At 39.2% G+C, this 23,188-nt stretch overlaps 1 protein-coding gene across 1 annotated transcript; it reads right to left on the bottom strand.

The window, feature by feature from the left end:
* Window positions 1-25: 25 nt before the first annotated feature.
* Window positions 26-22,621, bottom strand: LOC113028297 (uncharacterized). The gene is made up of 9 exons (XM_026178459.1): window positions 22,568-22,621; window positions 22,239-22,277; window positions 21,878-21,971; window positions 17,332-17,456; window positions 16,244-16,344; window positions 15,845-15,993; window positions 14,752-14,980; window positions 12,800-13,020; window positions 26-1,461 (listed from the first exon to the last, which is right to left on the bottom strand). The coding sequence occupies exons 4-9, from the start codon at window positions 17,448-17,450 to the stop codon at window positions 1,294-1,296; spliced, it is 987 nt and encodes a 328-aa protein (XP_026034244.1). The 5' UTR covers window positions 17,451-17,456; window positions 21,878-21,971; window positions 22,239-22,277; window positions 22,568-22,621; the 3' UTR covers window positions 26-1,293.
* Window positions 22,622-23,188: the final 567 nt, after the last annotated feature.

Genomic DNA, 23,188 nt, shown 5'->3' with positions numbered 1-23,188 from the left:
AAAAATAACTAACTGAACCAACCAATAATCACATCTCTTTATTACAACAACACGTGGTACAAACATTTGATAACACTTGATAACTCAATGACCTAAAAACCCCACACACCAATGAATCAAGCAAGCATGCCTGAATAAATCAACTGAGAAGCATGGTTCAATGTATAATGAAATTACAGTAAAACGTGCATGCACCCACCACTTATCAGATATTTCCTTGAAGTCCTTCCCATACCAGACCATCTGATATTGCAAATATTGTTTGTCAAGTGCTTTGGAGAAAACAGTTCCTGAGGACTATGTAGGTTTAAATATGTATAGGCAATAAATTCATGAAAACACCTATAATTTCAAGCAATGTTGACTCAAACCACAAAACAACCAGTCTCAAAAATGTGCAGCAACCAATGTAAACAACTGAGTGATGGCTTTAAAACTACAGATGATCTACCCCTCAGGTAAACCAGTAAACAGACATTTGAAAAAGCGAGTAGCTTGAGTACAGTGTAATGATGTTTCAGGTAGACATGCCATACAGAAAGATACCATCAACAGAGAGAGCTGTTAGCTAAAGGCACTGATATCCTGTTGGGAATAACTTCATTATGACCACTGCCAGGCCCAGTAAATGCAATTGCTAGCTGTTAGCGCAGCTGTGGAAGCCTGGGCAACTGATGGAAAGTGACTCAGACACAGTTATGAATGGTGCTGGTTGCTGTGCCTGTGTGCTCTTGAATAGTTATCATCTCCTCCGTGCGGTGGAGCATATTAATAAAGCACCTTACAGTTCCACTGTCTAAACAGACCGTAAATAACTTCCGATTAAACCCACAGAGGCAGTTACATCCTCGGCCCTCGACGTGCCAGAGGCCACCGGTTTTTAACCGCCACAATTAACACATTAAACACTTCAGTCCTAAATCGGTGTGACACAATCAGCTTGCATAATGATTAATTAATGGCTAGTGTAAAGTGTGGGCCAGCTCTAGAAATTCAAAACAAGAGAAAGCTAATCGTGCTAATTGTCTGAAACCATCTACATTAACATAATATTGTCACTAAGGAGAATCAGGGAAATTGGCAAATGGGACCTTTTTTCTTTTTCCTTTTTTCCCCGATAAATGCGCACATAAAAACATCTGGAAGTCCTACAATATTGCAAAGTACAATCACTGCATGTTAAAATGCACTCAGTTTTTAAAAAATGCTACACACAAGTAAGCAATTTTTCTTCCCCTTGCTTCTTCAGTGCCATGTTGCGATGGCGATCCTGTTTGTATTATCTCCACACAGTCATATGCTGAGCGTGATGCTGTGAATGGCGTTTGCTGGGATTTTAGCATCTGATTCTTCGCCGCTGATCCTGAAGATCACAGAGGTGTTGGAGGGGATGGTGGTGGTGGCATTCAGGGACTTCCCCAGCCAGCTGTTAGATCCACGCTTATACATTTTAACGGTTACCTGCAAAGTGCCAAAGAGAGAAATAATTAGAAATTTTGTTGGATATTTCTTGGTTTTAGGACCGTGTATACAACCTACGTGGTGGTGGTGGGGTGGGGGGGAGAAAGTCATTCTGCCCGGTGGAAAAAATGACTTATTTTATTGGTGTAGAAAGTAAACATCTTTGTTTACCTTGAGGTCAACTTTCCCCAGAAGTCTAGATTTGGCAATCTATTATACTTCGTGGGTATTCTAAGGAATAATAGGATAAAAATAAACTATACTTGGGAGGTTTTTTTTAGACATCAAGATGATCTACATGATAACTATATGAATTTGTATAGAGCCGAATCATAAAGTCACTTCCAGATTAATTTAATTTCCAATACCATCTACAACATATAACTCAGAAAGAAAGTCTGTTCCACTGTTGGATTTTAAGTTACTGATGCAGTGAATTGCATTTTGAATGAGGTTTTTCAGCTGTTGTCTTTTAAGCTCTCTATAAAACTGAAGTAGAAGGTACTGGTATATATTTAGATGCATCACACCTGCAACGTACTAAAGTAGTACTTCAGGTAATGATGTTTTTCATGGCTGGAAAATCTACAGTTTCTTTTGTTATCACTGTATCAGTTTATAACAATGTTGAATGAAGGTACTTTCACCTGCTCCTTGTTACAATGGGTGTCTCTGCATATGAGTTTTAACGGCAGATGCCACGACCCAAAAAGGGATTTATGTCTTGCGCTAGAATAAAACCAGCGACTTGGCAATTGAATGTGTAAACCACAACACTATAGAATCAATTTATAATATGTAAACCTTACTAAAATAATTGTAGCGTATGCATATATATCTGTATGCACCCCATCTCCTCCCATCCTTAACTGCTGGGCCAATCTTGAATGAAACCTTGCGCCAACACTGACACGCATACAGCGATTATTACCATCTATGTTTTGTTTTTTTAAAGATGTATTATAATACCGAAATCTGTATCTGACTTACCTCTAAATATGGAATGTGGAATTAGAAATAAAGTTCTTGGATATCACAGACATATAGCTCAACAGATGATGATTAATTATGGTAAAGTAGAAGGCATTCCTGACGACCACCAAGACTGCATGACCCCATGTAAATTTTAAAATGTTATAAATTGTAAAACTGTATTTTTAATTTGACATTTTTTGTAGTTGTTAATTTTTCATGTATTATATACAGAACAGATTTAAATATAGACGTTCAGTTATTTACTATGAAGTCAGCAGTTTGAGGTTAACTGATCAGTGGGCAGGTACATTTCAGGTAAGATGTGTACAATGTGTATTACAACTGGGATCTTAAATTATTGACCAAACAAAATAATACATGCACTATATTACTATCTTTTTTTAAATTACAGGGTAAAGGCACATGTTTTTCTTTTTTTAGATTATCACAGACAACACCAACATTAAGGCATTTACTTAAACATCAAACTCAAGGTTTACAGGTTGGGTTTTGTGTGTCTTATAACTGAATATATAAATAATACATAATATCAAAGAAATTATAAATTATATAAGAAAAGGTAAAACTAGTAAAATATTTGCCAGTCTGCTAGTTTTGTTCATCAATATAATGCCCGTCTGCATGGCCTAGTCTAGTCTGAATTAGGTCAACTGTTTTACACAGTAAAACAAACCAGATTCTGCTTCTATTGGATGCTAATCCTTCAATACTCCTTAAAACATATTTAGAAACGTTCTTTTCAAGCTTGTTCGAATATTGAGCTCGAACTCTGTTAGAACAGTGATCCAAACGGTAGCCCGAAACAGACTAAATAATAAATTAACCTCGGTCTCACTGTGAATTTTAATTCCCTCCGCATCTTGAATGGAGTCATACCTCTCTTGATTCTATGTAGGTTGTAGGGCATAATACGCTTTAACACTACAAAAACTGCCTGTTATGTTTCGAGCCCGACAATGGAAGCCTTAACTAGATTTAGACATGCAGGTAATTGAACCACATCCATTTCAAAAAGAATGCCTTGCTGCATCTCTTGTTTGGCTGCATTTACCGGGGATAACAGAATATTACAGTGCCTTTTCACAGTTCCATTTTCTTTCACTTTAGCATTAGGCAATTTTTCAATTATTATTTTTTTTTCCATGTACTTTCATCCCCGGCTCTCCATAATGTCTGGGCCTTTTAGTTAATGGTAGCGACAGTCAGAGCCCAGTATATCGGCCCTTGTCCATTTTGCAGGTCATTGTGAAAGCCCAATAGGCCTTTTATTACGCCGACATCAAAAGGCAGATAAGCATTAGAGGTGGGGAAAATACCCTGCACTAGATATGTTCCCTCTTTCCTTTGTCTGCTATTGAAAGTGATCATTTTAATAGTGAAGAGGTTGGTGAGCTTTGGGGCTGATGGAAAGTGCGACACCCCTGACAGCCTACGAATATGAGCAAGTCGATAACACAACATGAGCACACAGTACACCCTCAACACCTGCACACTCTTGCTGCTAACCTAATTATCTACAACAAAGGCCACTGCGATTTCAGACACACATCTTTCCAGCATTTACTTACTTATTACTGTGCATTAAAACAGGGATAAAGATGAAAAAAAGCTAAACAATTGCATCTTATATTGCAGCCTTGGCCAAATGCCATGTGGCTTCTGCTACAATAGCATCAGACACTTCAGAGTGAGTGAGTGTCTATTAATTTGGGATACATGAAAAAATAGCTTAATGACAGCTGGTGGCAGAGAGGCACACAAACCGAGACAAAGACATCAGAAAGGAATTATTCTAACAAATCACAGCGCAGCGCAATAGTTCATAATCAGCAATTAGCTGATTTAATGGAGCCAAAGTTGAGTACTTCCATACTTGTAGTGCACAAGAGGCAGACAATATAAAACCCACACTGAAGCAGGGAAGCTATAAAACCCGCCGCAGAACAATCCTGCAAATTATATTAAGAAACATATTTACAGTAACAACCATGCTAATTTGCTGCCCGTGGTTGCTTTGGAGTATACATAAATCCTGTCTGAGAATGTTAGCGTAGAGATGAATTGTGTCAAATTTAATTTACAGCCATTTAAATTCATCATCGTCCATTTCTGCGGCATCATCCGCCAAACAATAGTTACCAAGTAGGTAAGCTACAGATTTCAAATACAAAAGAGCAAAACAAGTTTCTGTGTGGTCTAGACAAGCTGCCTGCCAGATGTTGCTCAGCACGGACCACGTGCCAGGTACAGGAACTGTCACTGCATGTTATCCCTCAAGTGAATGAGAGGGTGTGTTAAAGAGTAAAAGATCATGCTGTATCTGACTTGCAGCAGAAGGAAAAAAAAAGTAAAGTAGCTGCTGATAGAAACCAAAATGTCATTTAAAGTGCAATCTCTATCCGACACTTAAGATGTATTGCAACGTGTCACGGCGACACACTCTCCAATAAGCCAAAACGAACACTTTAAAGTCACTAAAATTAGGTATTAGGTTTTTCTGTGATTTGTTCACAATTGTAAGGGAACCATCGCTACTTCAAGCACCAGCAGGCCAAAATGGTGCATTTCATGGAAAGAACAAGACCCTTGGGGCTAAGGCTGGGTGTCACACAAAGGGCTGAGAGCTCACCTAACGGTGTCTACCCTGATCTCCCTCTCACTTTCAGTGTCGCAGAAGCCATGTGAATGACATCACTCCTCACATTTCAACAAGACAAACTCATTCTTCTTATTTACCGTCTGCTACTAGTCATAAATCCTATGTCTGGTTCACTGTTCACCTTTTAACCTCTTATACTCAACAAGACAACTCATTCTCTGAAAACTTCTCCATGCAAATTGCTGATAGACATCTCCAGTGGTTTCCTTATCTCCCATCTGCAGGGATCTCCACGGTACAGATTCAGAGCTAGTTCTTTTAAAGACCGTTCAGGCATCCTAAATCACTTCTGCTAATAAAACCAACATGAATCAATGATGTTTAATTGTGACTACAGAATTATTTCTGTATAAATGTATTTACTGGTCATTAAGGTCTGACAGGTATGACAAATCCGAGGAACTGTGTAATTGGGTAGGGACATGTCACCACCTGCATGTATTGCCATTCACAAAGTTCAGATTCTTCCCCTGATAAAGTCAAAGAATCCCAGCGGTGTATCAGTCAGCAGAGGCTGTTACCTGGAGCCATGGTGCAGTGTTTCAGGTGAACTCTGAGTGAGCGTAAAGCCACACCAGCTTCAGACGACGGGCTCTTTGTTCCACTTCGTGTCTCACTAGACACGGACAGAGGGGGGGGGGGGACACTGAGTAACACACCTTTGGTGCACCAAACCTCTTTGTCGATGGGCCAAATGTCATGGAAATGGACCAAAAATGGTTTGCAAGGCAATTAGGTAAGCACTGTGTGGTTTGGCTCAGAAGGTGAATATATTAACAATCTGTTGAGTGAGTGACTACCAGCGGTAATTTGATTCAACTCAAGTCATGATCTTGATGATCTGACTCAATGATTTTCCATTAAGACACAAAACAGAATCTGATTAACAATCAGCCAAAAGTGTCGTCCCCCCCCCCCCCCCCATAGAAGCGGCTAAATTAAATAAGCCAGCTTTATTCTAATTTAATACATAATAGATTTTGTTTTTACCTGCTAATTTTTTGAGGTTACAAGATATTAAAAAAAAGAAAAAAGAAAAGAAATGTAAACAGCATCCCATATTCTGAGTCCAATCTCTATCTCTACAATACATTCACCCACTGAGTTAAATTCACCTGTTAAACTGCTTATTAATGCAAACAGCTAATCAGCCAGTCACACTACAGCAATGCATTTAAGCGTGTAGACATGGTCAAGATGACCTGCAAATGGTCAAAACGGGCATCAGGAATGGCTGTGTTGATACCAGACATCAGGGGAGAATGGCCAGACTGCCATATAACCACTTGTTACAATCAAAGCACATAGAAGAACATCTCTGATGACACAACATTTAAAACCTCAAAGCTAATGGGTAAGAGTAGCAGAAGACCACAACCTGGTGTCACTCCTATCAGTTAAGGACAGGAAACTGAGGCTACCGTTTGCACAGGCTCACCAAAACTGGGCAGTAGAAGATTGGAAAAATGTTAGTGATGAATGAGTGAACGAAGACGTCAAGAAACGATGGGAAGTGGCAATCACGGACAAGATGCGAGAGTCGAGGCTCCGATGGTACGGCCACGTAGTCCCTAGCGATGAGAACTCCATCGCTAAAACAGCCCAACGATTAGACCGGTAACAGGCCAAGAGGAAGACCAAAAAAAAAGCTCTGGATGGACCGAATCAAAAATGATATGAAGGCTGCGAATGTCACACCAGAAGACGCTCTGGATAGGAAGAAGTGGAGGAAGGCGTGCAAAACACCAGATCCTTCATGAGCGGGACATGAACCGCTAGGAAAGAGAGCTTTGAATAGAGCGCTAGAATTTGGCAAAATGAAAGCATTAGTCCATCTACAATTCAGGCTGACAGTGGTAGTATAATGGGTTGGGGGATATTCTTTTGAGAATACCTTTTTGAGCCCATAGTATCAACTGAGCATCATTTAAATGTCACATCTTACTCGAGTACTGTTGCTGACCCATCTTCTGATGGTTACTTCTTCCATAATGATGATGCACCATGTCACAAACCTCTCCCAAACTAGTTTCTTGAACATTACAGTGAGTTCACTGAAGGGCCTGCACAGTCACCAGACCTTTGTCCAATAGAGCACCTTTGGGATATGGTGGAACAGAAGATTTGCATCATAGTTGTGCAAGCAGAAAAATCTGCAGCTACTGTGTGCTGCTATCATTTCAATATGGATCAAAACATCTGAGGAATGTTTCCAGCACCTTGTTGAATCTATACCATGAAACGTATCAGAGCAAATCAGAGAGCTAGAGACATAAAGTGAATATCAATTCATTTAAACATTTAAATTCTGTATTTTGTTGTTTTTTTTCCTTTCATTTATATGAATCTTGGAATGGCTGTACTGTGATACCAATGTTATCTTGGGTAACGTACTGAATCATATCACGAGTTTCTATTTGACTCCCAACCCTATCCATTAAGATAGAGGTGGTGACATTACTGTCCATGTTAATCACTGTGCTCGTCTGAGGCCACAAAAAGAAATAAATAAATTATATATATTTTTAAAAAATGCCCGGTTAAGTTCCGATTAGATATGACTCCCCTTCCAACCTGCCTCAGCTAACAGGAAGCCATTAGGCTGGGCAATAACCATTTGCATGCAGTCACCCAGCTCTGACTGTATTTCCATCCACATAAGTGCATTTTCTGCGAGAGGTTAAAATATGAATCCCCCTCCTTTTTCTCCTCAATAGGTCTGGTTGTCTGGCTGACTTGAGAGGGCACAATCTATGACTGATTTAATTTGCTCTTTACGAACATCTCTAACAGCATTACCCCCAGAGCATACACTGACTGCCCCCATCTGACTCCATTAACTCCCAAATCAGGTTTAAAGACCATATTGATGCCGTCCGTTATTAAGGGTGATTATCAAAACAACAGACAATGGGCCAAAGTGTCTGTTAACTAGTTTATCCATAATTTCACATAACTGTAACAGATGGCAGGGCTGTCAATTATATACTGTATCTGCAGTGCACAGCAGTCACACACTGTCTGGATATGCAGCATATTAGCATTTACATTAAAAGAATGAGAGTCTGCTCACAAATGGTCAAAGAAAGCCTGAGAACAAAAATAAACTAAATATAAAATACAAATGTATCTATTTGAAAACAAAGGTGAGAACTTGGATCCATCTGGCTTTCAGGTAGAGGCTTGCTGTAATTTAAAAAAAGAAAAGTGACAAAAAATTTTTTTTTAATAATTTAAAAAAATTACAGTTTTTGCCGTTTAAGCCACTTCAGCACCTTTATTCTCCTCAATTAACGAGAATGGCTTTCGAAGCTGTAATTAAGTGCCTCTGCTCCACTCGGCCTCTTCATTATTCATGAATCCCTATTGATCATATCTTAGCACCTATGCTGCGGGGATCACTCTAATATCCTGAATCCATAAAACAAATAACTGAGCCTACAGAGATAAAAATGAACATGTTGGCCAATGACCGCAGAAAAGTTTATTTTAAATACTAAAACCAGCATTTAATGCCAAATTAGATAATGTCACAGAACTGGGGAAAAAAAAGATATCTATGAAGCTTACATGGTCTTATTAAATGTGCTATGACAAAGGATTGTGCAACAATTCAATAATGGTTTCACAGGTGATCACAGAATCATATAGTAAGGGACATAGCTAATGATTTTCATTTCAAAATACTTTATTTTTGTTGTTGTTTAATTGTAAAACTGCACAAAAAAGGGAAAAAAATTCGTTCTAATTCTTTATTTATCTTGCAAAAGAATCAAAGACAGAGTTTCGATCTTCTAATTTTTTAAAATGTACCTATGCAATATTTATTATGCTTTCAATTCAACATTTGAATGTTGAAAATGTTCAAGTGAACATTTTACATAGCTGAACATTCGGATATTTGAACTGAGTGAAGAATCGCCCTGAAATACAGTTCACTGCATGGAACTTCATATTAATGGTGCTAACATATTTAAAAAGAAAATCCTGTTACTGCAACCATATTACAAAACCCTATTAATGCACGCGCTGTATTTTCTAGACAAAGTATACAAATTAACAATATTCTATATATATGCATGCAGTAGAGCAGATATTATTACCCACAGTGCCCTGCAAACCCGGGCTCATTCCACATTCACGGAAATTATTTGCTAATGAATAATAATGGCTTGGAGCTTAATCTTAAACATGTATTCAAATTTAGTGAAACTCAAACTCCACCTGTGTTAAGTAGGAATGTGTAAAACATGAACTCTAACGTTTCATGTTTAACTAAATTAACAAAAGAGCACTTGAAGAGCCCTCTAAAATGACTGGAACTGCATGCTGGGTGATGAATTTGGAGGAAACACATTGAGTCATCTTCAAATTGACAGATGCAGAATCTCTCCACGGGACTCTTCACTGCGGTTCAGTGCTCGAGTGAAAAAATAGATTTTTTTTTTCTTTTTTTTTACTAAGTTTAATCACATGCTATTACAAGGCAGCTTTTATCATTGCCTTCCACTGTATAAGTGCCGGTGTCTTCACTAGTTCATTACAGACACTTGTGATTCTGCAGCACTCTTCTCATGCGTAATTGCATGGTTATTTTTCCTCCGTAGCTTCCTACACGCTCTTTGGCGCGAATTATTTCCAATTCCAGTTTCCTTTCGAGAGCGATCCTCCAATTACAGAAATCTGAACATCATGGTAGTGTCCACATAATTTTCATCTCTGCTGGGGAAATGCAATGCAACCAATAGATCTTTCTTTCTAGAAAAAAAATCAATCTAAAAACTTTTCTTTGAAAACTTTTCCACAATGGAGATATCATCCTACGCACTGCGTCCCTACAGGCTTGTTGGGTACGCAATGAAATAAGTGAGCTATGAATCTGAAATTAGCGCCTAAATTGTAGTCTCAGTGACACAACTTTAAAGTGTGCTTTGTTTAATTTTGCATAACTGAAAAAAAAACTACAGTTGTCTTCTTTCTTTTTTTTTCTTTTAGTGAAACAGATCCTTTGATAAGTGGAGTTATAGCCATGCTCACACAGAACACATAGAATATGGTTTCTAATGATTATCATAAATATTTGAACGTAAGAGTAATGGGGAAGGCATATATTTACCTCAAAGGGGTGAATGCTGTTTTTTTCACTACAGTAAAAGAAACCCCAAAAGACACAGTGGCTGACAATATTATCTATTTAGACAGCAGAATTTGCAGGCTTTGTAAATGGCCTGCTCCTGGCCTTTTGTGTGCCTCCATTCATTATCACACAAAGCAGTTGATGTCTACCCTCTCTGCCTTTTCTGTGCTAAGCACCAAGTGCACCAGCTGTCCATTACAGGCCCGTGACGCGTGCAGCCTGGGAGATGGCCAAATGGAGAGGAATGTCATGGTGGAGTTAAATTAACAAGCTACATTTGTGTGGAATCTGTAGCTCGTCAGGGAGACGAGATGTATCTCCGGCAACCGAGATCTGATTATTTGTACCATTCTCCGTTAGCCAAGATGTTGTCTGTGAATTTGCAGATTTTCACCTACCGGCTTTGCCTCTATTAATCAGCTAGGAGGGGCTGTGTAGTCAAGTTACGCTCAAAAGAACTTAATTGTTGCTTCACAGCTCTGCAATTAATAGATGCTCTGTATAGGCTGACTGCAAGTCAGAAACTTTTTTTTTTTTTTTTTAAATCAGGGTCTTCTCTTGAATAAACTGCATTATATGAACTGGCCTTATTAGAAGAGGGGACAATATGAAGATGAATATCACAAGTAACCTGCACTTTAAATTATGACATGAATAGATCTTCAGCTCTTTCTTTCTCCTTAACACACACACACACACACACACACACACACACCGTAATTACCCCTCAATCCATACAAATTGAATGAAGCCAGAACCGTGGTCTAAGAATATAGACCATAATTAATAAATTACAGCCACTCCACTCAATCATTCTCCACTTTGGTGCATGTAGACATCCCATTCTCTGCAGAGTAATTGCCTGCGCTCACAGAATACACACCTACTGCCTCCATGGCAGCTTTCTGAATGCATCTGGTGCCACTTCATGCAACCTAACAGATGCCCGAGAGAAATTGTAGGTCATGTTGGAGATCTTCTAGCCTGTGTTTACAAGTTAAAAAAAAAAAAAAAATCAAAAGCATGCATTATTTGTAGGCTCTGAAAATGGGGGTAGCTATCAGGTTTCTTTGCTGCCCCCCCAAACTTCCCCTGGCAGCTGCTGCACATGAGCAGAGAGCATTTTTTTCTCTCCTAAAGACAAAGTAGGTGACACAGTGAATTAAAAAGGCAAAACCTCCAAATATTAAAGTCGATTTCCCCCGGTGCGGACTGCATCAACACACCTAGAAACCGATCAGAGAAATAAAACCAATTTCACAAAAGCATATTAACCATCTATTCTCCAATTTCCTTTTTTTTTGTTTTTAATATGAGGATGAGGTTTGCATCACTGTGCCTCCATTTGCAAATATCTCTTTGAAAATAATATATTTTCTTGTCATGTTTTGTGTCCCCCTGGGCAAGAAAAGAGCCCACTGGAGACTGTCTAATGACTGCTGGGTCATGTATCAAATACACAGCAGCTGGAGGCGAGGGGGGAGAGTACATACAGTCTGGGGTGCTGGGTGGTGGTGGGGGCAAACTAATGCCTGAGCAGGCTTGCATGGACATCGCAGGCTGAGTGTCTGGGTGTTCGAGGGTGGGTGTGAATCTGTAATGGATGCTGAGCTGGGTCGCACTCGCTGGTCTTTAAAGAGGTAACATTTAGTTAACTGACAAGCAGAAAAGAGGCACCACTGCCAAGTGAAAATAATTAAAGGTTCGATCCTGCTTTTTGGAAGAAAAGAAAATGTAACGAAATGACATTTTTTGTGTGTGAATCTAACGTTCTATCATCATTGCAATTTAACTTCTATATAAACCACCTTTTTCGGTCATTGCTCTAGTGACTGCTAAGATTTGCCAATCGCATCCCGAGAGGCAACATTTACCGAGTCTGAATGAAATCTGCTTATTAACCCAAAACATAAAATCAATTTTAATCAGCTCAAATTACTGTGATGCAAACAAAATACCTGCCCTAACGCTTCAATAACACCCAGGGTGTCCATTAAAATGATCTGAGAGAGAAAGAGTGTAGGTGGTCGAACTGGTTTAAAAAAAAAAAGAAAAAAAAGAACCAAATTTACATTTTGTGAAAAAAGCATTTGTTTGGAAAATTGGTCAGTACAATTTAAATTAATTTATATCTAAATGCTGAACACTGTACTCAGTTAGACCGCTCTCTGTGGTGTGGTGAAAAAAAACAAAAAAAAAAAAACGGTTCACTTTCTTATCTTAATTGCTAAACTGTATCACTTCATCTGTGTTTATATAGTAATTTTCTCATACTTCTAAACAGAAATGATCCTAATTGCATTCAAATAACTGTGAAATTGGTGTCATGTTTTGGGGGTCTTCAGCACAAATCAAACCTGTGTTTTTCCAGTTACCAGAACAACAGAGGATAATTGATGGAGGCAGTCATAAAGTGCTACTGCCACCTGCTGGTTCATGATGAGCGTGATGCTTCACATTATCATTTGGACAAAGCATTCGATCCCAAGTTACAAATGGCGTTTATGTTTGTGACTGGTTCATCAGAACCACAGTAGTGGACTGACCTGAGGAACGTGTCCCAGCAGGGCCCAAAGCGAGTCAGCAGAAAGGGTCTTGACACTGGAAAACTCGAGGGTGTCCGTCTCCTGGCGGTTGAGAGCGATATACGGGCAGCTCTGGAAGTCTCCTTTTAGCTGCTCGCCACAGTGCAGCCGCACCAAATCCCACGTTCCCACCCTCCTCAGGACGTCTCGCACTGATTCCATCTGCCTGTACGACAGATGACCTGCAGGTCAAGAAAAACACAAGTTTAACTGGCTTTTTATGAGCCTTTGCCAATTTAGTCATAATTATTGCTAAATTTAAGTCAGAAGTTTACAAAACCCCATGAATGTCATGGTAATTTGGGTCGTAAATGATTTCTTTGAACTGTTCTGTTTACAGGTTGGAATAATTGCACAGCATAGATCTTCATAAAACAAGGGGTTCACAATTGTGAATTGATTTTGGATTGCCTCTAATCCACACACGGTCAAAAGTATAAATAAAGGCTAAAATCTATACATACATTTACTTCAACATTTTAATAAGTAGTGCTAAAAATTATACGATGTCTTTTAACTTGACAAGGCCAAGGCCAACTAAGTTTCTCTTTCTCATAAAAAGGATATGTTTGACAGCTCTCGTTGGATTGATCAACACGTAGAACAATGGAGAAGGAACTCAGTGAAGATCTAAGGAGCACTATAAAGTTACAGAAGTTGAGATGGTCTCTTGGAGGGATTGGTAAACTGCAGATTCCAAGACCATCAGCTCAAACAACTGTATGAAAGTACAAGTTATTCAAATGTATGACATCTTTGCCAAATGAGAAGAAAATGGTTACCATGCTCAGGACCAACTCAGGAACCACCAAGCCTGCCATGAATTAGAAATTGCTAGAATGCTAGCATCACTATCCTGTTGGTGGTAGCATCACTCTCTAGGGCTGTTTTGCTGCCAGTGGTAGTCGTGTATTGCAAAAAGTGGATGATAGGGCTGTTCGATATAACGATATATATCGGATGACGATATAAAAACGTCTATCTTTAATTTTACGCTATCATTTGTTTCGTGGTGTCTCAAAATAAACTGTTTACGGCAATATTTTTTCTCCGTTTTGATGGTCACTGTAGTGGCTATATTACTTTCTTAAAGTTCTCTCTTTCTCTTATATTTAATATAACCACACTAAGGACGGATTGCGTGTCTGCTTGTTTATGTTCCACATAAACCTTTCACAATAAAGCTCAAGATCCTGTTGAGACTTTTCATAATAAACTGAATCACGTGAAAGAGCAGATTATTTAGGGATGAGAAGCAAAAAAGAGCCGCCAGGTGCTAAAAAATAAACCTTAGACTCAAACGTAAGAACAGGCTTTTCCCCGCAGCGCGCCGTGTAATAAATACTCACAAAGAAAACGGCGGCCGTTACAACTTATGTCCAAAAATGTATCGTTTCATGCATCGGTTAAAACACTCGACTCCAGGTACCTGACGGGCAGCTGGAAACACTTCCCGCAAGTCGAGCTGCCCGAGATTCACAGAATTTACAGAAAATGTTTTTGTGATTTATATCGTTATCGGGACGATAGAATTTAAACATATATCCAGGCAGAATTATGCAAGACACTTGTTGATGGCAATCAAAGGTGTGGAACTTACTAAGGAACAGTTAACCAAATATTAGTGGGGGTATATGTTTATATTAGGCCTGTATTGATACTTTGGCCATGTATGGATTAGAGAAAATCCTAAATAAATTAAAAATTGATAAATGTATGCTGTACAAATTACCAAGACATTCATGCCCATGATGAGTGTCTGTAAATTTTCGATTGATTCCACCAGAACTTTAGGCAGCAGTGGATATTTTCACAAGTTTTAGGACATAATAACAGACATATATCGTGTTATTATAGATCAGTTCTTTTTGCAATGTGTTGGAACACTGAGCGAAGTGTTAATGCATATTCACCAGAGATCCAGGAAGGCGTCACCGCATCTGATATCCAGGCAATATAGCCCTCCTTGAAAGATTTGAGGAAGTCCTCTATTTGGCTGTGGGAGACCAGCTCCCTCTTCTTCCTCAGCTCCTTATCCAGTTCACAATCTGGTGAGAGGAAGATGATTCTGGGGAAGAAGAGACTTTGGCGCACAGACACTCCACTCCTCTTCAAATGACTGCATAGGTTTGCTGTTTTAGTCTAAGAGACAGACATTAGGTAGATACTTATTATTTCATTTTCTTTATTAGTATCTAAGTAATAAAAACCTTTTCAGACGCCTGGATCGTTTTGGTTAAAAAGATGATTTGTTTCATCCAACACTGATATCCACTTTGCATAAAACACCTGGAGAAAAGTAGCAAAATGTTCAGCAGTTATCGAATTTAAAGGCCAGCCGATTAACTTATTAAATGTTCCAGTATTTACGTGAACAATGCTGAGACTCATCAAGTTTAGCATGCGCTCACATTCACAGGATGTCTCAACATTCCTCCTGCAATGACCTGAATCACACACTGTACTTTTAAATTTCAAAGAGGGCCCATTTAGAGAAATTATGTAACCTCAAATTTGTCGTGTTTTGTGTAGATTAATGAAGTTAATAGATCCAATTCACGCAGAACACGTTTCAATATTGCAGTGTGTGTTTGCCATTGAACTGTTCTGTCAAGCTTCAAGTCCAATTTGAGCATCTATAGAAATGGAAATGAATGACTCCTAACAGACCCAGCCACATAAGGTGACAGCTGTGTTTAGGCACCTGCCTGCTTTCATTCCCACCCCCCACCCCCACCCTCCTCAAACCGTGAATACAATTATGGCCTTTCAAATGAAGAGTGCCCACTTAGGAAGTTTAGGAAGCACTTCTGTATTTAAAATTTCCATATAAATTGTTATAGTGACTCAGAATCTCTTAACCCGACCACAGTTTGGATGAAAACAGTGTATTGGACAATTGGTTGGACCTTGGACTCAAGTGTGCCAGACAGTTTGACATTTAGGTTTTCATGGAGCCATTGCAACATTTCAGATAAAACTTGTCTTTTTTAAAAAAATTTTTACCATGATAGCTTTGAGTGGATCTTCAATCTGCTCAATGCACGTATTGGTAAAGTTCTGGTCCTCTTCTTTCACTTGCACATGCCAGTTTTGGTTGTGAGCAGACACTGTGCCTCTCCAGGGTTTAACATCTATGCAGAAGATCCCATGACCTTAGCAAAGAGATCAAGAAACATTAATCCTTGTCACTAGTCTTATAATATTAGTGTTATTGTTAGAATATAACTTATCCTTCCTAAAGCCATTTAATTCGTAGCATGCAGCAAAATAGACGATTACAAAAACTGTTGTCCACTTAAATAATCTTAAACATTTAGATGGAGATGCTAAATCTTACATCCCTATGTCATATGCATATTATTTTCACATATTATTCCATGCATTTCTTCAGCAGATACCCACCTGAAAGGATAACAAGGTTGATGTCATCTTTGGTTGTCTGAAGCTGGTCGGGGATACGCAGATTACAGAAAACATATTCCTTTTTCAGCCCGGTGAGTTTCCTACAGAGGAAGTAAATGGTAAAAATATATATTTTTGTTATTCCACTTGAGCACAGTGGTACAAGCTGCAAGCAGAATAGTGATAAATTATCATTTTGCCTTTAAACTCCACCAATGCTACCCCCATAGAGGTTATATTAGATCACCATAAGCTGCTCCATCTCCACTATTATGCTGTTGGGTGCTGTCACAGGTTGTGGACACCAGTGTTAGGGTTGCAGGTTGTAGGCGATGGACAAGAACAATGAGGTGAAAGACACTGCAATGCTCAGAGTGAAGTGCATGGGCAGAGGATGGATTTCAGTGATGGGTAGGGGAACAGTAATTACAGGCAAAGATTGTTATAAGGGACAACTCTACCCAACTTAACCAAAAAAACAAAACAAAGATTATGGGCTTTATTGCCCACAATACTGCTAGCTGGGGGTTTGGTTGATGCATTACCTGTAATGGTAGGCAGGACCACAGCCACTTTTTCTCAGATGTTACAGAATTATTCTGTCTCTTAAATTTAAAGTATCTTATTTTATTTTATTTCATTGTTTTATGAACACAAATCTTCTATATTGCTACAAAAAAAGGGAAGCTGTACAAAATAAAATTCCTTTACAGTTTTTAGAATTTCTGATTTGGACTGTATTGCAACTCACTTCACTTTACTGCCTCAATAAAGCACTCTGTGCTGAAATAAAGTAGAAAAGCACCTCTCCACCACACTCTTACCTAATGGGACCAAGATCTAGTTTAAGGGTAGACTCTTCCGCTGCTCCTTAGAGTACAGGTGCTACACCTTTAATATGATGCATCAAGAAAAAGACAGATCTGGACTTCAATCATTTCTAAGCCCCATTTAGGGCCCAGTGACCCCCCCCCAAATAAACTGTGCCCCTGGGGGTTTACCACTGCCAGTGTATCCCTGTACTTTACTTGACACACACTAACTGTACGACTAAGGTTAGTGCAGGTTTAAGTTGACCTAATACTTACATCACGCTTTGTAAAAAGTCAGGTACTGTCGGTGTCTGCTTTGGGATTTGGCCATGGGCAGCTTCTGACGCTTTGGAGGTTAGATGGAGCTGACTCAGCAGACTTCCAAGCTGAAACATTCTAGTCTTCATTATAAGCACATAAACAAAATGAGAATAAAGAAAAGCATAAGCATTCCAGTTGTTGGGGTATTTTTACAGAAACAACGCCATTGTAAGGAAATGTAAATGATTTGTCTATATGTAACGGGAGATGTTTCCCTTAACTCGTAAACTGGAGACCGAAACCCTTGTTGTCGTAAAAACAGCATGTTTGTGTACACTTTTGTCCCCCTTTCTTTTCTCTTTTTTCAGTCCAATCAAACTTTTATCACTCCAGCATTTGCACTGTTTGCGTTTAACGGCGTGCTCACAGCTACACTCGGTTTAACCGCATTGTTGACGGTCTTTGGACGCTTGAACTTTAACGAACCTCAGAGAGGAGAACAAAGAGCGAGAGCAAAGCGGCATGCTGACGCCAAACAAATACGTACAGTTCAGGTATCGCGCTGTTTACGGAGCCTCTGAAGATGGAAACATCAGAGAATTCAGTTCGACATTTTCCCGACGTTAACGTCAGCCTGCGCGTCTTTTCCCCCCTCTCCACGGTAACCCTATCCAGGACAGCTATTTCAAAATTTTACCGACTCCCCCTCCTCCCCCTGTCTGGCTGCACTTCCACTGTTCCTGGAAGAAGTAAACAACAGACCACGTGCAAGACCTGCAGCATCAGATTTCTCCCACGGAGGAGTGACGTCACTCAGCCATCACTGCAGCGTTTGCATGATGATGCATTCAGGGAACCATTACTGTTGCTTTCATCCGCTGTGTAAATCGCAATAACACTGTGCAAAAGTACAAAGTCGGTACATGAAAAAGCCACACAATGATATGTGTGTGTAAATGTAAACAAGTGTAGGTGCATTTGGAGACTGACGTAGTGAAAAATGAACATTAGCAGAGTCTAGGAGAGGAAAAATATTAGACCAAGCTCCATCTGCTTCACACACACGGGCAAAACAGCCCCCCACCCCTCCACGTGACCTAAAGGAGGAACAAATAACCCCCCCCCAAAACCAACAAGAGGTAACATTATGCAAGAATCTCGAGGCTGCAGTGACCATACAGCTTATTCCAGAACTACAGAGGGGGAAGGGGGTCAACTGCCCACCCTGCTGTAGAGCCTTATTTATCCCTCCTTCCCCTATTTTAAGCTTAAGCTCTCCTAAAAGAAATAGATGACATTTGATTTAGATAAAACAGTAATTTAAGCTCTTTTCCTGCATTTGTTGTCTTTTTTATTCCTTTATTGCTGTATTTGTTTTGTATTTATTTGGGGGAAATGTTTTTGTTTTATTTATACCTAAAATATTCGTTTTCTAAGAAGAGATCATGATACAATGAATCGTTTTAAAGTGTTTTTGTGTATATATTGTTGATTCCATTTACACATAAGGGATTTTGACATACTTTAATGAAGAGGTATCTGCCACCCTGTGTATACCTCTTCACACTCGTTTGCCCCCCCATGTAAAACTTTCTAGATCCACCTGTGACAGTTCTGCAATATCAGACAACTGGCAAGATGTAGATTAAGGTTGATGTAGTATTATTTTCTTTCTAATCAGAAACCATGTTTCTATTTCACTGTTCATGTGCAGCTTTAAATTTTACATCACGATCATTCTGTTTTCTTTCATAAAATTTCAAAAGGAATAGATAATAGAAATAAATAGTGTTGGGAGGAAAAATATCACTCCATTCCCATGGTATGAAAAACAGCTCGATAACTGGTACCAATTGGACATTCATTGGTCTTCTTTGGCTCTTGTCTGCCTTTGTTCTGGTATCTGTTGAGGTCCGGGTTCTGATGAGGCCAATCCATGACTGAAACTGCTGTCAGGCATTTTGTAGATGGCATTGCATGATGGATCAAAATCTAATCATACTTTTACTTTTCTGCATTCATAATTCCATCAAATGATGAAATGCAGGTCCAAACCATGAAAGAACCTCCACCTACAGCCACCTTTACAAATGGCTTACACCGACATGAATTTTAAATTTAGATTCATCGCTTCATAACACCCGCTGCCACTGATTTTCAGTCCAGTTTTTGTATAATTTGGCACATCTCATCCACTTCCCTTCTTTAAGAATGGCTTCTTGACAGCCATCCTTCCACTAAGACCATTTCTGATGAGGCTTCAGTGAACAGTAAATGGAGCAACTGAAGGGAATGACTAAAGACTGAAAATGTGTGAAAAAGCAGCAACCCCCCTGCAGAACTATTGCTCAAAACCATGTTAAAAAATACAAGAAAGTCTGGCTCCTTGGAGGCAAAACATGAAATGTGTGTCAAAACTTTTGCATACACGAATAACCTTGATTTGTCCAGGTAGTAGTGGGCTTTTTTTTTTTTTACATTACACTGTATCTGAGGTCACTGGAACATCTTGGACATGCTGATGAATATGAATGTGCTTTTGGGTTAATGGGTTAATATTCACGCTACCAAGTCCAGACTTCAAAATAACATAGTGAAGCTGCCTAAAATAGTGTGACTTAACATTTTCAAAGCATACACAGATGACAAATATATGTTCCACGCTGTTTTTTCTTCCTGAATTCATAGATCGTCAGCGAGGATTTGCTGGCACATCCAACAGGATTCTCACATCCTGCATGAGCCTACAGAGAGGATATTACAAAAGTGATGAAGAATATTTAATTCAGCAGTAAATACACAGTGAATATCTCAATGCGGTGATAAACAATATCCGGATAGCACAAAATACTATGAAAGAGCAGATAGCCAAATCAGCTCATATGGGCTCAATGGAAGCCAATAAACAGAGGCACTCTGCCTCTCCTGACCTTCACTTCTGGTTTAGATCGGGGCGATAAAGCAGGCGCAACCTCAATAAAACCCGTACAATGGAGTAAAATAAATAGATATTAAATTAAAGCAGAGGCGATACTGGCTGAACCGCCGCAGGAATTTGAGAACAAAAGCTCCTTTGTGAAGTTTAATATTGTCTACAATCACCACCTTATGATACATTTGCAATCAATTTCATCTCTTGCCTTGATGTATCAACACATATAATCATCTTGTATTGGAACTTGCAAATGACTTGTGTGTGCGAGAGGAGCCACGTTTAGATATTAAATGTGCTCCGTGCTCCCAGTTTGGCCTTTTCGGTCGGCATTAATATCAAATTCATAATCTCTGAGTCTCATCGGTGACTGGCCAAGGGAGGAGTTTATGGTGTCAAATATTGACATGAGTGTGTGTTTGTCTGGCACAAACTTTACACTGATTCATTCGATGCTCTTTTAGGCTCATCAAATTTTCAAAAAGAAGTATTTTGCAGATAAATTTGAAACTGTTTACAGATACTGCTGCTGCAGAACCTGCACTGTTATCTTCTGCCTTTTGTCCTGGACTAAAATATGGGTGCTCTTCAAGTCTATTGCATCCTTGAAGTGGATCCTGAAGCCACCATTGTTAGCGTCAATATAATTTTCACCTAATGCACCTGAAGAGCTCCACAGCGTGCACGTGAGGAGTTTCGGGTCCCCTTGTGAGGGTAATTAGGCTCAGAGTTCACACTTGGGGGCTTAGCTACTATTGTGTAAAGGGCTTGGTGGCAGTAGTAGAAGGAAACACCATAATCTAAAAAATGCTAGTAGTATGGATTTCATGCATTTACATTGCTAGTATTGTGCTGCAGTGTACATGAGGTGTCTTGCTCTGCAAAAGGAGGTCATTTTTCACACTGATGACATTTCCATTTTAAATCCTTCATATTAAATACCTCATTTGCAGAAGTAATGACTGCGCAACATCACTGATGCTCTGCTCACTAATTTTTACTCATTTCCTGTGAATTATTTATATGAGAGATTCTCCATATGCTCTCTGAGGATTCATGTCCATTCGTTTCACAGAGAATTAGCATTTTACAGTGAAGAGTATAAAGAGCTTAACTGCCCCAATCAAATAGGGTGATTTAAATCCTGTCTAATCAAGATGTTTAATAGGGGGGGTTGCAGCTGGATGTCTCAAATAAATGGTCTGAAAATATCCTAGGTCCCTGAAACAGACTGGATGCTTGAAAAAAAGTTGTTTTGGGGGTGCACTGCATAAAAAGGAAACTCAAAATGGACAAATAAAAATGTATTTGATACAATATATACAGTTAAGCCTGATCTAATAATGAAAATCTGAACATCAGCCCCAGGACTGACCCTGGATAAGCTTCTTTGTGACTGGCCTGCTGTTATAATTAGTTGTGCTTTATGAAGAGGTAATTTGTCTGCTAAAGTTTAATTGTTCAATTATCACTGGATGTGAGAGGATGCCTTGATGCCATTTCATCAGGTTTGAAAATAGTGTTGAACCCCTCATGCCACGTATTGTAATAGTTGGCAATTACGAAGAGAGCCCTCTACCTAAGTTGAGTGATGCATGCTGGCCCTGCTGAAAAGCCTTTGCTACCTGCCTGCTGCAGTTGTTGGCAGTGAAGAGTGGGTCCATTCAGGCTCCAGAGCTGAACCAGACAGGCTCTCAGTGCAGAAAAGGACCTCAACCAGCTCCTGATAGACAGCATAAATACCAACTATATAAGCACTGCTGAGGACTACATGTCAAAACAACATTATCGCAGAGTAAACAAGAGAGGACAAATTGAGCTTTCAGTCTTTTCATAAAAGAAACGCTTGTTCCTTTTCGTTTTGAAAAGAGGGCGAAATCAGTATGAGCTGAAATAAACTGCCTCGTCCTCAACGTCACGTTTCAACCTGTGAAACACGGCACTGAAACACTGAAACTTCTGAATGCGTTTGTTGTTGAGCGCAACTCACCTGCTGATGAAGTACTTTCCAGTTGTTTTCTCGATTTCTCTGGAGAAACAGCAATATAAGAAAATGTACAAATGCATTATTATTCTATTTCAAACAAATTTTTCCTCAATGCCCTTATTGTCAGATTCATTATGTTCTATAAGAAAACATTTCATAAAAACTAAAAAAGACTAAGTAAATTAGGAGGCAATCCCTATTTAAGAAATCCACAGTATCCATAGTATACAGTCTGAAGAAAACAACAAAAATACTAAATCTGTGTGTTTTTAGGTATCGTTAACAAAGACATTTATCATGTAATTACAGCAATATCGTCAGTTTCAAATGACCTGGGTTGTTGACCAGTGATTATGGTCTTTTCAGGGGCCCAGATGGAAATCCAGGAGCTCACCCAGCAGCTTTTCAGTATTCTCATTAGTGCTTTAAATTACCATGTGTTACCAATGTGTGATTAGTCCCTATAGCACCAGGGATGACACGGCAGAGAAAAGGTCTACTCTATTAAAGGTGACAACACAAGATGTCTGTGATCAGTTTTTGGGGTTGTGACTAATCCTATTTGTAGTCAGGGAACCACTAACGTCCAAAATGTTAACACAGTAAAGCTATTTTTCTATAAGGATGTCAGCAGCAGAAATGTTTGCCCTCTCTAACGTATACATAAACTAAATGACGCGTGTTTGGTTTCATACTTGACCCTGTGACTCAGAAAAATTAGGAACTATTTTTCTGTCCACATTTGCCAATGCAAATAATCACTTTGCATTATCACTGGAACTCTGCTAAGGGGGGAATACATTTAGTTTTCTGTCAGGCTGTCACTACCATTTAGGAAGGTAGTTGGATGCTTTCATCTGTTAACTAACAAGGTGAGTAAAAAAAAAAAGGAAAGCTAAAGCAATTTTTTTTTTACCAAAACAACGACCACAGGGAAGACATAAATTTGTTCT

This window comes from Astatotilapia calliptera, chromosome 8 (assembly GCF_900246225.1).
Source record: "Astatotilapia calliptera chromosome 8, fAstCal1.2, whole genome shotgun sequence".
NCBI lineage: Eukaryota > Metazoa > Chordata > Actinopteri > Cichliformes > Cichlidae > Astatotilapia > Astatotilapia calliptera.
This window is presented reverse-complemented; position numbering and strand designations above follow the sequence as displayed.